This window comes from Apteryx mantelli, chromosome 26 (assembly GCF_036417845.1).
Source record: "Apteryx mantelli isolate bAptMan1 chromosome 26, bAptMan1.hap1, whole genome shotgun sequence".
NCBI classification, from domain to species: Eukaryota; Metazoa; Chordata; class Aves; order Apterygiformes; family Apterygidae; genus Apteryx; species Apteryx mantelli.
The window spans coordinates 9,387,037-9,405,832 of NC_090003.1; the positions used below are offsets into that span (position 1 = coordinate 9,387,037).

At 45.4% G+C, this 18,796-nt stretch overlaps 2 protein-coding genes across 7 annotated transcripts in view; both read left to right on the plus strand.

The window, feature by feature from the left end:
* Nucleotides 1-45: 45 nt before the first annotated feature.
* On the plus strand, nucleotides 46-12,353 carry EMC1 (ER membrane protein complex subunit 1). The gene is made up of 23 exons (XM_067310951.1): nucleotides 46-150; nucleotides 453-577; nucleotides 848-913; nucleotides 1,082-1,175; nucleotides 1,614-1,742; nucleotides 2,286-2,412; nucleotides 2,796-2,945; nucleotides 3,129-3,296; nucleotides 3,854-3,925; nucleotides 4,408-4,467; nucleotides 4,730-4,852; nucleotides 5,096-5,192; nucleotides 6,062-6,178; nucleotides 7,172-7,371; nucleotides 7,624-7,773; nucleotides 8,315-8,476; nucleotides 8,704-8,823; nucleotides 9,082-9,219; nucleotides 9,612-9,785; nucleotides 9,951-10,161; nucleotides 10,401-10,485; nucleotides 10,974-11,103; nucleotides 11,329-12,353. Exons 1-23 carry the CDS (start codon nucleotides 59-61, stop codon nucleotides 11,506-11,508), a joined length of 2,970 nt encoding a protein of 989 aa, XP_067167052.1. The 5' UTR covers nucleotides 46-58; the 3' UTR covers nucleotides 11,509-12,353.
* A 623-nt stretch (nucleotides 12,354-12,976) lies between these two features.
* Nucleotides 12,977-18,796, plus strand: part of UBR4 (ubiquitin protein ligase E3 component n-recognin 4) — an 80,184-nt gene continuing 74,364 nt past the window's right edge. For all 6 annotated transcript variants that reach the window (XR_010886356.1, XM_067310857.1, XM_067310858.1 and 3 more), the window contains exons 1-5: nucleotides 12,977-13,121; nucleotides 16,639-16,736; nucleotides 17,490-17,593; nucleotides 18,308-18,437; nucleotides 18,542-18,681. Coding sequence is in view for 5 of the 6 variants with exons in the window: in XM_067310857.1 (XP_067166958.1) it covers nucleotides 12,979-13,121; nucleotides 16,639-16,736; nucleotides 17,490-17,593; nucleotides 18,308-18,437; nucleotides 18,542-18,681 (615 nt within the window). In the remaining variant the exon portion in view is untranslated. The remainder of the gene's footprint in view (nucleotides 13,122-16,638; nucleotides 16,737-17,489; nucleotides 17,594-18,307; nucleotides 18,438-18,541; nucleotides 18,682-18,796) is intronic.

Genomic DNA, 18,796 nt, shown 5'->3' on the forward strand with positions numbered 1-18,796 from the left:
GGCGCTAGGCCCCCGGCGGCTGCCGCGGGGCGTGCCGGGATCGCGGCGGGCCGCTGTCATGGCGGCAGCGCTGTGGGAGGTGGTGGTGGTGGTGCTGCTGCCGTCGCTGGCGGCCGCCGTCTACGAGGACCAAGTGGGCAAGTTTGACTGGTGGGTGCGGGCCGGGGCTGGGGGGGAGCGCGGGGGGCCGGTCTTGCCGGCTGTGTGGAGCCGGCGGCGGGATCCGGCCTGCTCCGTCTGCGGCTCCGGCCCGGTACCGGCGGGCCCCGTCTCCGACGTGTGCGATTGGGGGGGGGGGGAAACCTTTCCCCCGTGGTTTTCCCCTTCTCCGTGCTTGCCCGGTGCCCTGTCCCGCTGTATCCTCCCCGTGGGTGCTTTCCCCACGCGCTTTCCCCTCAGTGAGGCTCCCCGTGGCCCCTTCTCATTCTCTCCCCCCGCCTTCCCTCCCCCAGGAGGCAGCAGTATGTGGGGAAGCTCAAGTTTGCCTCCCTGGAGGCCTCGCAGGGCTCCAAGAAGCTCATTGTGGCCACCGAGAAGAACGTCGTGGCCGCTCTGAACTCCAGGACTGGTGAAATCCGTGAGTAAAGCGGGGCTTTAGGGCCGAACAGGGTTTTCTCCAGGGGAATCTGCTGGCTGTGATGGGGCTAACGCTACATCTTCATACCAGTAAGTTAATATTGCTCAGACTGCTTTGCCAGCCTGCGGTTCAAAAGCTTGTTGCTTAGGACAGATAGGCTCATGGACTGTAGGAGCTTTTTGCTGTAGAAAACTTAGGTTTAAACATAATAACAAGTAAAAGCATTTGAGGGAGCAACACTGTTTCTCACTTAACTCTTTGTTCCTTCAGTGTGGCGCCATGTAGATAAGGGAACTCATGAAGGAGCAATAGATGCGATGCTGATCCACGGACAGGGTAAGGAGAACATGAGATGGTGTGCTGGGGTTAGTGACTGTCCTCGCACGTGGGATTCCAGCCATGTGTTGTTGGAGTAACCGTTAAACTTGCCAAAAGTAATTGTCTCACTGATTTGCGGCGGAAACAAGTCCTGTATTTATGCCCTTCTGTTTGTTTTCTGGGCAGATGCCATCACTGTGTCCAACGGTGGGCGCATTCTCCGCTCCTGGGAGACCAACATTGGTGGGTTGAACTGGGAGACGTCACTGGACACCGGCAGGTGGGTGCTTGGACTGTCTCTTTCCCTTTGTAGTGCTGGTGTAGGAAGAAGAAGTTATGTTCTAGGGAAACGTTAGTTAGGCATGAGGTTCCTAAAATAAAACGTGGATGAATACTTCGGGAATTCCTGAAGCTTGCGGTCAGGTCTAATGCTGTTTCCACCCCTTGGCAAACAGGTAGGAGGAAGAGATACAAAGCGCTTCACAGGTAAGTTGTCTCCCCCAGTTTACAACGCGTCAAACTTGGAAAGTACCACTTTGATCTGAGGCGTTTGCATTCCAGCCTAGTACTCTGTTGAAATCACTAAGGATAGGTAAAGCGGACTCTATTTTTAAATTATAGTTTAAGCTCGCTGTTGAATGTTTGAAGAAAGTCTTTAAACAGGGTGAATTCTTCATAAACATCATTTTCTCATCTACTGTCTCTGACCTGCGCTTAGTTTCCAGATGGCTGGTTTGGTGGGGCTGCAGGACGCGGTGAAATACGTGGCAGTCCTGAAGAAGGCAGCCATCTCTCTGCACTACCTTTCCAATGGGCACCAGAAATGGGTAGAGCATTTACCAGAAAGGTAAGAAAATATTTTAAGTAGAAGCTGCAGTTGCTGACGTGCAATAACCTGATCTTTTGAGGAGAAGGGGATGCTGTACTTCCCCTTTACTTACTAAAACTTCTTTGGTACTAAGACAAATAAAACTAGCAGTTACTTTTTGAAAGGATAAGACAGAGGGGGAGAACTTCCAAGTGTGTTATGAGCTTTGCTAATGGAATGCTCTTTCCGGAAAAATGAAGGAGGTTCTCCTGTCTGAAACCACGAATTATTTTGCTTTTTTTAATTGCATAGAAAGGAATATTGGGGAGAGTGTAAGAGAAGGGTGGAGAAATTCACCACCTGTTACGCCTCTGTCATCTTCACATTTTTCGCTGCAGAAAGCAATGATTGAAGGCGAGATATCTGTAAAGTATTTGTGCGGGTAGACAGAATGTTTCTTTTAGAACAAGCAAGTTAGGAATTGAGTCGGTCTTTCCTCAGAAGACCCGTGATAGTAGAATTTGAGTGTAATTTTGAGTAGCAGTTGAAGATGATGCTTTACAGCAGCTGCTTCTCTTGCAGTGAGAGTGCTCAGTATCAGCTATTATATTCCCATGGGACTGGAGTGATCTATGTACTTGGAATTGTTCCTCAGAGCCACCTGAATGTCCTAACCTTCAGCGTAGAGGATGGAGAAATTACAAAACAGGTAGTGCTTGAATACGGATTCAAAATGTTGGATTTGTTGCCAGCTTGGCTTTGATGTTACCAAATGCCCTTCCAAGTAGGTAACTGTGGTGTGATGTGCAAAGTAATTAATTGTTATCGTAGTAGAGACTAAACTTTCCTTTGACTGCGGCATTGCTTGTGGGCCAAGAAATAGATTTCCACTGCTGAATGCCCTGAAAGCAAAATTTAATCAGATTTGCATCTGGCAGAGTCAAGACCATCCTGGAAATCTCAGGCTGATGGAGAGTTTATCCCGAGGTCATGGGTAAAAATACTTCTGACTTGAATATCTTGGTCACGGCCGTGTTGATCCTTCGAAGGTTTTTGTGCTGTTGACAACTCAGCGTGCGTTTTGCTTGGCAGGTCAGAGTAGCGGCCCCGTGGCTGAAGAGCTTAAACGGAGCGTGCGGCGTGGTGGGGGAGGCAGTGCTGGTGTGCATGGACATGGAGGCGCACTCGCTCTACGTTTGCTCCTTGGAGACGGAGCAGGAGATGAAGCAGATCCCACTGCAGGTGAGCGGCGCTGACAGAGCATCATAAGTAATTAATTGTCCAACTAAGCGTGCCCAGCTGATTGTTTCCAGAGCTTTGCTCCGGTGTTAGTGCAAGCCTCCTTGCTTCTCTTCCATGTTTATCTTGATATGGGCACCGGAGAAAAAGTTTTCTTGAACCCATATGCTAATCTCCCTTTCTCAGTCACTTGACCTGGAGTTTGCTGACGGCTTCCAGCCCAGGATATTGGCCACTCAACCCAATCTTGTCAGTGCTTCGCGGACCCAGTTCTTCCTGCAGCTGTCTCTGAGCCACTTCTCCCTGCTGCAGTACAGGCACGGGCTGCTCAGCCACCTTCGGGACTTCCAGCAGGTAACCAAGATAAATGCAGCTGCAGAACTCTTAAGCTGTAGTCAGCTCTTTCAGTTAAAAATTGTAGAAACAAACAGAACCCCCTTCCCCCCACTAAGCGTTGTGAACAAGCTGCTGAGTTTCCCATTTCAATTGTGCTTTCTGCTGCAACATTTGAAAAACATTTGATTTCATTTATACTATCTGTTAAAATATTTTCAAATGTCAGTTTAGGTATGTTTTGTTGCTGGACAGAGAAACACATACATCTAAGTGACCAGTAACATAGCAGTACTTTTGTTAGGCCAGCTGAGAAGTTTTGAAAGGTGAAAAAGCTTTAAAAAGCTCAGTAATACTAGAGGTAGTGGTTCAAAAGCTTGTGCAGGTCAAACATTTACTTCTTTGCAAGAATCCTTTTTAGTCTTTGACGAGGTGTAATTTTATCTTTGGTGAGATGATAACATTTGGAATTTGACTGTAGAGGATCCAGTGTTAGTTTCGTTAGGGTTTAATTTCTTGCGCAGGTAGTTTTTGCTGTTTTTGTTGGCTTTATGCTTTGCTATTAATTTTTTTTTCAGGCAGCTCTGGTAAGCTTTGCAACGACTGGGGAGAAAACTGTGGCTGCTGTCCTCACCTGCAGGAGTGAACTGGTGAATACAATTTGCTCGTACTATGTGACCAGCACGGTTTTGTAATATGGGCATGCGCTGGAGTTGGGTTCCACAAAAGTTTTCCTTCACAGATTTCCAGGGATGTTTAGTAACTTCAAAAAGAGTAAGATTTAATTAGTTTCTCAGACATATGAAGACAGTGCAAGCAGATCTTGATTACATCCAGCTAAAGCTGCCTCTGGCTTCATGAAACATGCTGTCCTGTGTGCAGCCTGTTTTATAGCCCTGTGTAAGCTGCTTGTGTGCAACCTCTGAATCAGCTTTATCTATCCATGGAGGATTTCTGTTCTTAGGATTATTGAACTTAGCAAGCTTTCATCTTTTTCAGAATTGTCTCTGGCCTGTTTTTAGAGTCAAGTCTAGAGACAGAGCTTGCTGTTGTCAGGCACTCCAAGCCCCATTTTTTTCCACGCTCTCATTGTGCTCCCAAGCCATGTTATCTCTTCTCATCCTCACTGTAGAAACCTGGAACTTCTGATGGCCTTCATGCTGGAAGTACTCCGGAGGATTCCCAGAAACAGGTATAAAATGAGCTTGTTTCCAGGAGCAATAGAAATTCTTGATCAATAGGCCATTTTCTTCCTTCACATATGGGAACAGAATGGAAAGGGTATTAAACCATGTTTTTGGAGACGGATTTTTGCACTGGTTCCATATAACCAGTCTAAAAATGTCTTAAAACCTGTTGAAGCCACGAGCTTGCTAAACGTGAAACCTTCTTGTGGAATTGGATTTGGTGTGGCGTGTGTGTTTAACTTGGCTTTTTTCTCCATGATGTTTCAGGAATCCTTAACCTGTTCCAATCACACCTACAATATTAATCTCTACCTGGTTGAAACTGGCCAAAGATTGTTGGATACCACCATTACCTTTAACCTGGATCAGAGTGGCGCCAAACCGGAGCAGGTGAGCAGGGAGCTTATTTCAGTCGTGTGGCTGATCAGACTTGTACTGCTCTCCGTACCCCAATTTGGCAGGACTGGTAGAGCTCTTCAGACGAGGTGGAAGGCTTGCTGCTGATGTACCAGACTGGGGCACACAGTCATACTGTTCGTGCTTGTTTCACCTGTGGGGCCTGAGAGTTGTTTCTGTTCTGTCCAAGCAGCTGATGGACATCATCCTCGCTGTTTTGCTTGCTCTTTTTTCCAGCTCTACATCCAGGTCTTTCTGAAGAAGGATGACTCCGTGGGCTATCGAGCGCTGGTACAAACAGAAGACCACATGCTAGTGTTCCTCCAGCAGCCAGGTAGTTGGCACAAACAGCTAAACTGGTCCATTTTGTCACTGTAGGACCAGGAGATATCTCCAGGGTTATGGAATCCAGTCCCAAACTATCATAGATTATCATTGCTTTCTTTGGAAGTGGCAAAATTAATTTAACTTGCGTGATTGCAATATGCAGGTTACTGAGCTAGACAGATGGTCCTGAGCTAAGTCCTGGGAAGGAGACCAGAAACTCGTATTATCTTTCACTCTCACAAGACAACTCATCTGAGAAACTGATTCTGCAGTGTTGCTTGTGCAAACGGAGCCTTTGAGTTTCATGGATTTCTACAGATTTCAGAGCTCTCATTGTAGAATGAGAGCCTAAGCCCTCTTGTAGATCTTCCTTAAAGTGTCTTCAAAAAAGATCTTCAAGGCAAAAATGTTAATTTGCAGAAAAGGCTGAAATTCCATCTCGGCAACTTGAATCCTTAAGGGCTTAATAGGCATTCTGGAGTTCATGCTTTCTGTCTGTTATTTTAAATGGACTTAATGGCTTCAACCCTTTCATAATGTTCAATTGCTCTTATTGTTCCTGTGTTGTTTTTTTTAAGTGACTCCAGTTGAATAAAGTATTTTGCATGGTCTTTGTGTGAAATACCAAGACACAGTATATAAAGCAGATGTACAGTATTTTGCATTGCATTAAGAACCAGTGATTTGCATTTTAAGGCCCATTGGAAGATTTTTTTATAGTGAGCAAGGATTTTGCCTCTGAAAATCTGTTTCTAGAGATTAAATTCAAAAGATCTTCAGTTGCTTTAGCTGGTCTTGGTAGTGGACATAACACAGATGTGCAATATGCTTGTGCTTTTTTTGATTTTCCCATATTCTACTTGTATTTCTTTCCAGGAAAAGTTGTGTGGAGTAGAGAGGAGTCACTAGCAGAAGTGGTAAGCTTGGAGATGGTGGATCTACCTCTGACAGGGGCACAGGCTGAGTTGGAGGGGGAATTTGGAAAGAAAGCAGGTAAGCCATAAACTTAATGGTATTATCTATAAGTATGTGAGTTTCTGTTTGATTTTTTTTCTCCCCTGAAGAAATGTATCGTTTTCCTCTAAGCCATGAGTTCTTTGGATTCAAATTTCCGCTATTGGCAACATGATCGATAGGATCAGAAATAAACTCATTTCTGTCCCAACTTTTAAAGCTCAATGCCAAAGGCAGATCACATGAACATACTGTATTCCAGACTGTGAATGTAACAGAGGTAGGAGAGATTTTAGCCATCTTTCCTAAACGTTTCCCTTTGATCCTCTTATTGCCTTTTCTGGAAGAAATTCATTTGCAATAGCTTTTGTTTTTGCTTTGTTTTGTTTTTCTTGCTGTCCTGGATGCAGCCATTCAAGGTAACCTCAGAGACTGTATGCAGTGTGTTTCTTAATCTTTCTGACAAGTTTTTTCTAGTGGGTCTTTATCTTTTTGCTGCTTGGTTTCCTCAGTGGTGAAATATAGTTGAAGTCTGGTGTTTTTAGCTCCTTGACAGGAGCAATATAAACCCTCATTGGGCAGAATTATGATTCCCCCCCCTCCCCCCCCAAGCGGTTCTGTTACTCTGAGTGATGAGCACAAAGAGAACTTGAGACCCTATAAAGGCAGGTTAGCTTTGGGTGGGCACTTGCTGAGTGTACCAGTGAGAAAGAAGGAATACAAGGGAAGAGATTATATCCTCTGCAAGAAGGTTTGCTTTCAGTTGCTGAGAGTGTCTTTTGGAATGAGCTACAGCAGGGTGAGGTGGGAAAAGGATGGTAAATGTCAAAAAGTCCGTAATAGAAACGGTAACTATAACTCTGCACTTCTGGAGAGGAAGGCAGAGGCTAAGAGTTGTCTTAAGTTCAGGCATGGCCACATTACTTTTACTGGCTGAGACCGTAATTGAATTATGGAGCGGGAAGTAACACTTTTCCCCTTCAGTTATGTAATATTTTCCCCCTTCAGTTATCATTTTTGGTCCTTTTGCAGATGGTTTGCTAGGGATGTTTCTGAAGCGGCTGTCCTCCCAACTTATCCTGCTGCAAGCCTGGACGGCCCATCTTTGGAAGATGTTTTATGATGCCAGGAAACCCCGGAGCCAGATTAAGAATGAGATTAATATTGATAATTTGGCTAGAGATGAATTCAACCTCCAGAAAATGATGGTCATGGTCACGGCTTCGGGCAAGGTGAGGAATGCAGGGTAGGAATCTGTTTCTAGACTATAGCAAAGGGTCTCACCACTGTTTTTTTTCCCTGCATCTGGGAAGAACGTCTTGAAAAGATGCACAGCGTGTTTTGTGGTGGCATTGGAGAGGGACTAAGACTCTGCTTTCCCTGTCATGCCCCAAAGCAAACTGCAGTGCTTAAACTGCAGTGCTTAAATGTGAAAGACATGTTGATCTAGACTCTGGCTTTATTCTGGTCTCTCTGTTGCTCAGCTTTTTGGTATTGAAAGCAGTTCTGGCACCATCCTGTGGAAGCAGTACCTCAGGAATGTGAGACCAGGTTCCTCCTTCAAGCTGATGGTCCAGAGAACAACAGCGCATTTCCCCCACCCTCCACAATGTACGCTGCTTGTTAAGGACAAGGTGAGTTCCTTTCCTCTATCCCTCCGTTGAATCTGCTTAGTTGGGAAAACTGTGCGTTTAGAAAGCATCTTTTTGGGTAGGTAGGGAGAGGAGGGGAATGACAGCTGAAGGGAAGCAGAGACGCAACACAGTCCTAATCCTGTCAAGATGCTCGTTTTGAATTATTTAAGTAAAAGGAATAATGTAATTCATTTTTTCTGGCTGCGTAAAATAAAGGTCATACGTTGTCTACATTAGCTAGGTGACAGTGGCTTTCTTTTAGCTGGGTGCAGCTTGTTTTGTGCTCCACAGGCAAGTGAGGGAGGAGGAAACCTTAATTTGCTTTGAGACTGCTTCAGCAGGTGGCAGATAGGATTTGGTTAGAACAATGTATATTCTCTCAGCAGAGGAGTTGCTTCGGTATGTGTGTTCAAAGAGAACGTGTTTTCAGGGTGGAGTAGTTGAACCCAGGGTCTGAGTAGTCCACACCAGTAGGTAACAGATAGAAAAACAGCTGTTTTGTTGGCTTTACTAAAAGTTTTGCATCTTGTTTGTTTTTTAGGAAACCAAAATGAGTTTTCTCTATGTCTTTAACCCCATCTTTGGGAAGCGGAGTCAGGTAGCTCCCCCTGTTCTGAAGCGTCCTATCCTTCAGACTTTACTTCTGCCTATTATGGATCAAGACTATGCCAAAGTGCTGCTCCTGATTGATGATGAGTACAAGGTAAATTGCTTTGCCCCCAGGCAGCATTCTTCATATTCAGGTTAATTATTCCCCCCTTTTTTTTGAGCAAGGTTAAAAAATGTCTTTGAGTTACATTTCAAAAAAAAAGATGAGGTTATTCTGGTGAAACTTCATAATAAACGTGTTTAAAATAATTACCTGTGGGGTTTTTTTTGTTTGTCAGTTGATTTTTAACCTGTGTTCCAATTCTTCTTTTCTTTTTCTAGGTTACAGCTTTCCCAGCGACTAAGAATGTTCTTCGTCAGTTAGAAGAAATAGCCCACTCTATCTTTTTTTATCTAGTGGATGCCGATCAGGGAAAACTCTCTGGGTTCAGGCTGAAAAAGGTACGGAAGAAACATTACAGCATAAGTGATATTTTCCTATATGTTCTCTAGATAATAGTAGATCTTTGCACTTGTTTTATGGAGTTTTGCTTGGAGTGTAAACAGTTCAGCTGGCTTTTGACTTCTACTAGGCCTCAAAACACTCCTAAAAAGCTTTCAAAATCCAAAAGCAGAGGAAGCTCCCTGTGTCTTACTAGTGGAGCCTGTGTCTTCAGAGGATCAGAGAAAACCTTCTCCTGCGTCATGTGTTTCTTGCAGGACCTGACCACGGAGGAGAGCTGGGAGGTGGTCATTCCCACGGAAGTGCAGAGGATAGTGACGGTGAAAGGGAAGAGATCCAGTGAGCATGTGCACTCCCAGGGCCGTGTGATGGGCGATCGCAGTGTTCTCTATAAGGTGCAGTAGGAACTTTTTTGGTGACATATTAGATCACTGGAAGATCTCTATACCCTGTTTAGGCACTGTTGGTATTAAATCTTTGCCCTGTGATGCCATTTTTTTTCTATACAGGCGTCAGTGTCCCTAACCTGAGAAAATCAGAATCTTCTGCAGAAGATGCTAATTTTGGTGGACTTTTTTCTGTAAAATGTTTTCATGCAGCAATTAAAAGCCAGTCAAACATCTGAGGATGAGAGGGACTGCTGCTTGATTTCTCCAGATGATCTGTGCTAATAAGATATTTTCATTACATCTCTGGTCCCAGATGAAATGCAGATAACTGTGGTGCCTCTGGCGCTAAAGTGGGGGTCTCAGCTGCTTTTCCTTTCTTTTTTTTTTTGCTGCTGCAGTCCTTGAATCCAAACCTGCTTGCTGTGGTGACAGAGAGCACTGATACGCATCATGAGCGCACGTTCATTGGAATACATCTGATTGATGGAGTCACAGGCCGGATCATCCACTCTTCAGTACAGAAGAAAGCGAAGGGACCTGTCCACATTGTCCATTCGGAGAACTGGGTGGTGGTAAGAACTCCTATCTTCTCCTCCTTTATTTTTAGGAGGTAGGGGCAGTTGCTGAACCTGTACGCAGAATACTTTCTGACCTTTCTCTGTGATTTGCTGCTACCTCTGTACTGTAGACTTGGCTTGCCCTGTATTCCTGAAGGACATCTTCCTCTCTCGTTTCAGTACCAGTACTGGAACACGAAGGCACGTCGGAATGAGTTCACTGTGCTGGAGCTGTACGAGGGAACGGAGCAATACAACGCCACAGCCTTCAGCTCCCTTGACCGTCCGCTTTTGCCTCAGGTCCTCCAGCAATCTTACATCTTCCCATCTGCTATCAGCGCCATGGAGGCCACTATCACTGAACGAGGCATCACCAGCCGTCACTTGCTCAGTAAGTGCACGCTGCTCTGTTCCGAATGTATTCAGAGATTGCTGCTACCTGCATGAGCCAGGCATCACGCTCAAAACTGAGCAATAGGCAATTTTTTGCCAAAGGTCCTGCCTGCTTTTGGGCTGCGCCGGACTCCTGGCAAGGGCAAGGACATGCACCAGGAAGGCATTTATATTAGCTGTTAGAAAATGCTGTCAGAAATGACCGTTTTTAAGATGCACCTCTTTTTTAATGTACAGTTGGACTTCCCTCTGGGGCCATCCTCTCCCTTCCAAAGGCTCTGCTGGATCCTCGCCGTCCCGAAATCCCTACAGAACAGAGCAGGTATGGAAAGCGCAATAGCCGCTGTTCGTGGACACCTTTGAGAGTGATGGGTTTGTGTGTAATATGCTGAAGTAGAACTTTTCACGTGTAGATTCAGGGCAATCCTTGCATGATGCTTAGCGAAGCTGCTTTGCTGCCCATCTATGATGACAGAAAACATTTGTCTGTAATAGGAAAAAAATGCCTGTTGTCTGCTGTTTAAGAAATAGGAGTCTGTGTATCTGAAGTTTCTAGAATGACACTTGATTATTTTTAAAGCTTTAGGACCCTAAAAGGAGCCAGCTGCAGTATAGTGTGACCCAGCTGGCATGTGTTTTCTACTTGTTGCAGAAATAAATCTGCACTGGGAAAAGCTGCTAAATTTGCTGCTTTGGGTCAGTAGTTTAGAATGATCGGACTTGTAATTCCTAGGAAACAAAATGTAGGTGAAGATGTCCTTTGCATACTGTGTTTAGATGGTTTTTGATTTCTCTTTTAATGCCTTTCAGAGAAGAGAACTTGATTCCGTATTCTCCTGACGTGCAGATCCATGCTGAGAGGTTTATCAACTACAATCAAACCATATCGCGAATGAGAGGGATTTATACAGCCCCCTCTGGCCTAGAGTCCACTTGTTTGGTGAGTACAGGGCAGAGGCTTCTTGGCAGAGCCGTGGAGTTGGTGGGTAGAGCAGCACGATACCATAACCTGTGGCAGGGAGCCTGTAACTTCAGATCATGTGGCTGCTCACTGCTTAATCCTTTCTTGTTTCAGTCAGAGCTGTAGACAAAAAGGTCCATCGCTTTTGATGTACCGGCTTTCTGCTTGAAGCCGCGTTACCAGCGCGTGATCTCCTCTCCTTAGGTTGTTGCATACGGCCTGGACATCTATCAGACCCGAGTGTACCCATCGAAGCAGTTCGATGTCCTGAAAGACGACTATGACTACGTGCTGATAAGCAGCGTCCTCTTCGGCCTGGTTTTTGCCACTATGATTACGAAGAGACTTGCTCAGGTGAAGCTGCTGAACCGTGCCTGGCGGTAAGCCTGCGGGTGAGGGAACGCCGAAGGCATCGACAAGGCTGGAGAAGAAGGTACCTGAGACTTGGACTGGCTGATGATCTGCGACCCGGTGTTGCTGCTGGGTTCAATCGGAAGTTCCTGTTTTCCTGGCTGCGACGGAGGCGAGTATCTATATTGCATTTCTGCTGGAAGATATTTGAAAGGAGGAGTTGCTAGTACAACAAAACAGTGCGCTGCCTGTACGCCTCCCTGTGAGAAGAAAAGGAACAGAGATGATAGAGACATCAGTCTGCTATGACTAACCCCCCCCCTCCAAAACCTTTCAAAAAAGAGGTCTAAAAAAAGTCCTAATGCCCTAGAATCTGACGATCACGTTATCTTCCCCAATCAATGTACCCTGATTTTAGCGAAGATCTATACCGACGTACTGAGGACAAGTGTCCGGTTGATGCTAACCTCTTCTTCAACCCCATTACTAAAGCCTTGGTAAGAGGAGGAGTCGGACACTTGACACCTACTGTGGACTTGATAAATGTGTGAGCTACTGTATGCAAGACAGGAGAAGAAGAGGAGACTCTGCTGAGCCAGTTCACTGAGAGGAACATTAGAAGTTGCATGAATGTTGGTGGGAAATTTAAGTATGAGGTCATTTAAGTATGTTGCAAGGTCATTTAAGTATGTTGCAAGGGTGCGGGAGGAGTTTGAATGTCGAGTCTCTCATGGTCTTTATTTATTTCGGCTGCACCACCAGTTCCTTCCTGTTCTGAAAAAATTTCCCATGTTTGGTGTACAACATGGAGCTCGTTTATTTGGATGTTTCTGGCGTCGTTCTTTAACGGAAAGAAAATAAAGAGCTGTGTCCACAAAGGTGAGAGGTGAATTGCCTTGAACTGCATTTGAGAAAGGTCTTCTGCCTTGCTGTACGGCTCCTTGGTAACGCAAAGCCCGGTTTCGAGGCGATTTGAGAGTAAAGACCCTCTCCGTTCTCCCTCTGTGGATCCTGGATGTTCGCTTTTATTGCACGCTTTAATGTCAGGTTCTGATTTTAAGTTTTCCTAATCGAGTTTTGCAGCTAATTGTATCTGCCTGGGACACTTGTCCTGACAGTCACCGCTGTACTTAAACCGTGGGGGTTTGGTGCGTGAAACAACAGGGTTTTGGTGCTTGGAGTGGGAGTTTATTAAGCGGATTTGCCTCTTTTGAGTCATTCTTCAGGGATGACCCAAGGGGGGGGGGAGGGAGAGGAGTCGCGGCGCATGCGCACACGCTCGCACCCCGCGCAAGGCCACGGCGCATGCGCCGCAAGGGAAAAAGTTGCTGACTCATCTACTGCGCAGGCGCCGGGGGCCGGGCTCCGCGCTTCCAATGGGAGGGCGCGGCGCGTGCGGCGGCGCGGGGGTCACTTCCGCTTTGCGCCGCCCCCCTCCTCTGCGCCGCTGCCTCCCCCCTCCTTCCCCCCCACCCCCCCGCGCCCGCCCAGCGCAGCGGCAAGATGGCGGCGGGCGGCGGCGGCGGCGGCGCGGGGGCCGCGGCGGAGCTGGGCTGGGAGGTGGCCGTGCGGCCCCTGCTCTCCGCCTCCTACTCGGCTTTCGAGATGAAGGAGCTCCCGCAGCTGCTGGCCTCGGTTATCGAGAGGTGAGGGACGAGCGGGGGCTCCCCTGGGGCCCGGCCCCGCCGCCCGCCGGTGCAGGCCCGGCGCTCGCTGGCGGGGAGGGAGCCGTGGGGGCGGCGTTGCTCGGGGCCTCCTGCAGCCCGCCGGGCTCCCCGGCGTGGTGCCCGGTAAGCGGGGAGGAGGCTGCGTGCCCGCTCGGCCGCGGTAACCGGCTCGGACAGTTACACCGCCGTCGGGAAAGGCGGAGGGGCCTTTTCTCAGCTCTGTGAGCTCTCCAGTACCTTTTATAGCCTATTTTATGCTCTAAAACTCTCAGGCGAGGGTGCCACGGCGTTGTGTTCAGTTATAAAGACCATCAACCTCACCACAATTACACGTTAGGAAACAAAAACTAAGCGCCGTGCTGAAGGAGATACCAAAACACCACAAGGCTTGATTTTATTTCACGTGGAACGGCTGAACGTGCAAACGGGCGCTTGAAAGGAGCGCTCTGCGCCTTTGTACGCAGATGTGGTGGTTCACCGAGGAACCTGGCACTTCTTAGGCTAATCTTTCTTTTATAGACCTTCTCACCTTAGCTTTATCTTGTGGATCTCTGCTGTCACTGCGCTTAATGCTCATGGGCTTGTTTCAGTGCAGCAATATCACTAAGCTACTAAATAGACACGCTTGACTTTTTGGGAGAGGGCCGTTTCCTCCCTTAGTGAAAATGATGGCTCCGTTTTCCATTCGAGACGGGAGCGCGTTGCCTTTATTCTAAGCAGTGCTGTTCTTAGCAGGTTTCAGTTATGTGCCTGAGGTTGACTGTGTTTCCAGCCCAGCGAAATTAATGGAGGTCCAAGGCCCCTGGAGTCTTGCAGAACGGTATCTTGTATTTCATGCATGGATGTAGCGTATTACATACACATCACAGAGGATAAAAATAGCTTCTTCAGGCTCGGACTCATGCTCTTTATATTCTGAACAAATAACCTATCTGTTGATTTCTAATAGAAAAGACTGTTCAGCTTATTTTCAGAAGAGGATTGTTAGGTGTTTCAGTGAGACTGTTGGTTGGTATAATCCACAAAGTAATCCCCAGTAAATAAACATGGTGTAATGGCAGCTAAATCAGTAACATGATTTCTTTTGAAATAAATAAATTTGCATGTTTTCCTGATGAGTGGTATGCTTCATTTTTGAGTTTGAGCATCAGCAGGTCACTGGAATTTTCCTATTAGCAGGTATATTCAGGAATTAGTAGGCTTTGGCCTCTTATTTAACATAAATTATGGAAATACTGACTTGGAAAGACACAGTTGACTTGGGACGTGGTCAGTTTACAAAGTCTCTGACAGTCAAATAGGACTGATTTTCGGGAAAGGTTTTTCAATAGCAAGAGAACTCCTGCACCTGCTGTTTATGCCTTCTCAAGGAAGAGGCTGCTTTTGTGCCTGCTGCCTTACATAAAGGCTCTATTTCTGGCCTGTTTAAAATTTGGAAGCAGAACTGAGAAGGGTGATGGTATTTGTTGCTGACACGTTAAATTGGATATTGTCATTGGAGGCTTCTGGGTTAGCGTGAGTAAGGATTTTTTCTGTGAAGCAGATATTTAAGCAACCCTCACTAAGCAAAGCCTAAATTACTATTAAATTTCATTATAGAAAAAATATTACTCTGGCACATCATAGATTAAGCTGTTATGTTTACTTGCAAAGACTTAATGATGATGATTAATTGACAATTGCCTTCCTCTTTTAAAAGTTTTTTTACTACCATAAGACATCCATGACTAATTTTTATAAAATTCAAATCTGTTCTTTTCAAATTGACATGACATACCCCAACTTGTTCTAGTTTCTGTACCTTTATATTTCTATACCTCATGGGCTTTGCACGTTGCACAGCCTGACCTATGCAGCAGACTGGTAATGGAGGAGCTGCCAAATTCCTCCATGCTTTATTATTCCCAATTTGTTCTTATTCATTATCTTAAAATATATTCTGTATAGCTACTGCTGCTAATATGTAGTGGCACATAAAGAGGTAGATGAGCAAAACTGGTGTCTTAACATAGGAGACGTGAACTTTTGTGCACGTTTGAGCCTGGACTTTTGACCCAGCAGTCAAGGGAGGACAAGGCGATCCTGGTGAGGCAAACCCTTGAGATCCAGTACTGTTATGTTGCTGAGTGTTTTCAAGCAAAGCTTCCCAGTTTGTAACAGCTATTTTTCCATTTAAGCTTTTTGTATAGACTAAATGAAAAAAAACCTTCTCCGAACTGTGGAAGCGCAGCTACAAAGCTGTTGAGTATTTCTTTCCCTCTTTTTGTGGGAGAAAAACAAAAAACCCGTATTCTATGGTTTGTTCTGTTTCAGTAACGTTTTCCCTTAGGACAGGAAGAGATGACTTAAGATAGAGAAAGGGAAAGTGACTGGGCATAAATAGGTCAGACTGGAGGGCAGCAAGTCCCCTTCAAAAAAAAAGAGCCCGCCACTGAAGATGGAGAAGTCTGCGTTGAGAAGTAAAGCTAAAACGGTTAGCGAAGCTGAGTAGTAGAATGTTTTTCTTTGAACCTGCCCATTCACGTCACTGAATAAAAGTTGCTATCGTCTGCAAATGTGGAAGAAATTAATTTAGTCATTTAATAGGCAGACATCCACATTACTTAGTTTTACCCCAGGAAAACTCAAGGGCTGAACTAGCCCTGGAGGCAGAGCTCTGTTTCTGTTCAGGTGGGATGTGGTGTGAAGCTTTACTGCCGCTGCCTCTAATGCATCATTTCCGTGTGTAAGTAGATGTCCTCCTTGGCTAGGAAGCCTCCCTGAGAAACCTGTATTGGTGTATATTTTGCTTTACAGTTTTTACCGTTGATTTGAGTTGGCATTAACTTTTCGCTCACTGTGCTTTGTGTTGATTTCCGTGGGGGGAACGTAGCAAACTGATACAGATTTCAGAAGCTGGAAGCCTCTACCCATGAGGCAGGTTACAGCGAATGATACGTTTTTCCCTGCTGTGGGTTATCTGCCAAAACCCCTTGCTCTCCTGCGCGTTGCAGACAGTGTGTTGTGTATTTGTTGTTATTACGCAACTGGCTGTTTTGATCCTCTGTTTTTGCAGAATTGCGTAAACTTTAGTTGACGATGTGCCTTGATGGGGGAATGCCTGTATTCCAGCCCTGGCAAACGCTGTCTGGCGTTAACAGAACAAACTGTCCAAGCTTTACGGGCAGCTGAGTTTAGAACAACCTAAAGGTTACTTATACTGGGAGAGCGGCTGTCGGTATAAATGAAAAATACTTGCACTAAGTGGAGAGTGATCCAGGTGCCCCGATCTACCTGCTGCTGGATCCACCCTGAGGATGCGAGAGATGGGACGTAGGGCAGAGGCTTCTGTCCTGCTCAGGAAATACCGTTTCCTTCTCCAGATGTGCATTCGGAAAGAGCATGCGATTTTAACGAGCTTGGCTTGCGTATGTTAGTAGATCTGTCATGTTCTGAGTGTTGTATGGCAGCTATTGTGCTGTATCTAACTGACATATCTTCTGTTCTCTTATCGCAGCGAATCTGAGATCCTGCACCATGACAAGCAGTATGAGCCCTTTTACTCCTCCTTTGTTGCACTTTCTACGCATTACATCACTACGGTGTGTGGTCTAAGTAAGTGTTCACCATGCTTTGCTTTCCTTTGCTCTTATCTAATGACTAGGATATAGTAAAAGTAGACTAGGATTGTTGTCCTTTCGGTATTTGTCTCAAACCCTGTTTCTGAATGACGTATTAAAGCTGACCACAGCAGGCCAGCATTGCTAGCTTTTGTTCCGACAGAATGTGAATTCGGGTGGAAAGGGATGTTCACTGATATCAGTGTTGGGCCTCAAATAGCAGGCGGCGTTGACTTTTTGGTGTTTCATCTGTTGGCCTGACTTCACTTAGGGGAAATTATTTTTGGTTGAATGAAGCGTTTGAATGCATTTTCAGTATTTTTAACTTTACTTTGGCGTGCTAAAGACTAATTTTTGTTACCATGTTAGACTTAATGATCAAAACCTTTTGATTCAAAACATTTTAGATTATTTTGTCCGGAAGAACTTGATAATTCCTGTTTCATGTTCTTCAGTGCTTTTCCTGCCAGTTTGGTATTAGATACAATGGCATCTCTAGGAACACTTATTATCTATTTGTTTTAGTCTCTGCATCTGGGTTGTAGGTATTATCCTTACTTTACAGACATTTCTTTGGTTACATTTTGATGAGACTGAATTTATGCTGCATCTGTTTCTTAGACATGACAGATTGTGTGTGCATGTGTGTTGCGTAGCATTCTGTTATATTGAAAGCATTAGGAATATATTACACTGAATTATTTAAAAACTCCTACTGCCTGAAGCGCAAAACATCTACTTTTTTCAGTACCAAGAAACCAACTGCAGTCAGTGGCAGCCGCCTGTAAAGTTCTGATTGAATTCTCGCTGCTGCGTCTGGAGAACCCAGATGAAGCGTGTGCTGTTTCGCAGGTGAGCCCAGATTTTGGATGTGTGAGCAAAAGGCCTCTTATTGCTGCATATTTGCTTCCTTGTTGTATAAAGCAAAATTACCGAAGTTCTAAAAATATTTAAGATCTAGCACTTTGGTAGATGCTACTAGCTTCCCTATGCGTTCTTTTCTCAGAATTTCAGCTTGTGAGCACTGAAATGAATGTTGCCTGAAATCTTGCTTAAACAGACTTCTTCAGGAACCTCAGCTAATTCAAGTGTTTCTGATGCAATCTCCTATAGTCTGTTTTGTTCTTCTGTGACGGCGTGGCTCAGAACTGTTCCGCTGCCAGTCCTTTCAGTAATTCAGGACAGATTCTTCTCCAGCTGTATTTTAGTCTTCTAGGAAGAGCTTCAATCTAAAAAGACTTTAAGAGGAAAAGCATGTTACATTGTTAATTAAATCTGTTCAGGCACTGTAGCTTCTGACAGGGCCTGCTTTAAGCCGTAGCGTACCGTAAGAAAGGTAGGTTTTTCAGGCGCTGTTCCATAGCAAGTGCACGGGACAGTGTTAGCTGAATCAGCTGCAGTTAGTAAACCTTCACGATCTTTGGTATGAGAGTAGATTTGATCTGAGAGGTTGCAGTAGCCTTATTAGCTGAAGTTGTCTCAATGCAGCTGCTGAGAGTAAATGATGCCGAGGAATAACTGGAATCAACAGAGTTTGAATTTTACTTGATGCCGCTTTCTTTGCAGAAACACCTCATTCTGTTGATAAAGGGGCTGTGCACAGGCTGCAGCCGCCTGGATCGAACCGAAATTATTACTTTCACAGCAATGATGAAATCGGCTAAGTTGCCTCAGACCGTCAAAACGCTCTCTGATGGTAGGTGTTGTGATTTATGATTATTTCACTGTGGCACTTGAGTTAGGCATAGAAAATACAATGTTTCTGATGCGTGAAACGACGTTTTGCTGCTTCCCCTGCAGTAGAGGACCAGAAGGAGCTGGCCTCCCCAGTGAGCCCTGAACTAAGACAGAAGGAAGTGCAGATGAACTTCCTGAATCAGCTGACATCCGTGTTTAATCCCAGAGTCTCATCATCGCCATCAGTCACACCAGAGACGCAGGTGAACAAATAGCCTTAGGATAGAAGTGGTCTGATTTTTAGTGTTAATAATGTTGACGCAGAGAAGGACAGTGGGCAGTAAGTGGTGGTTTTTTAATACATGTATGCAAGTAAAA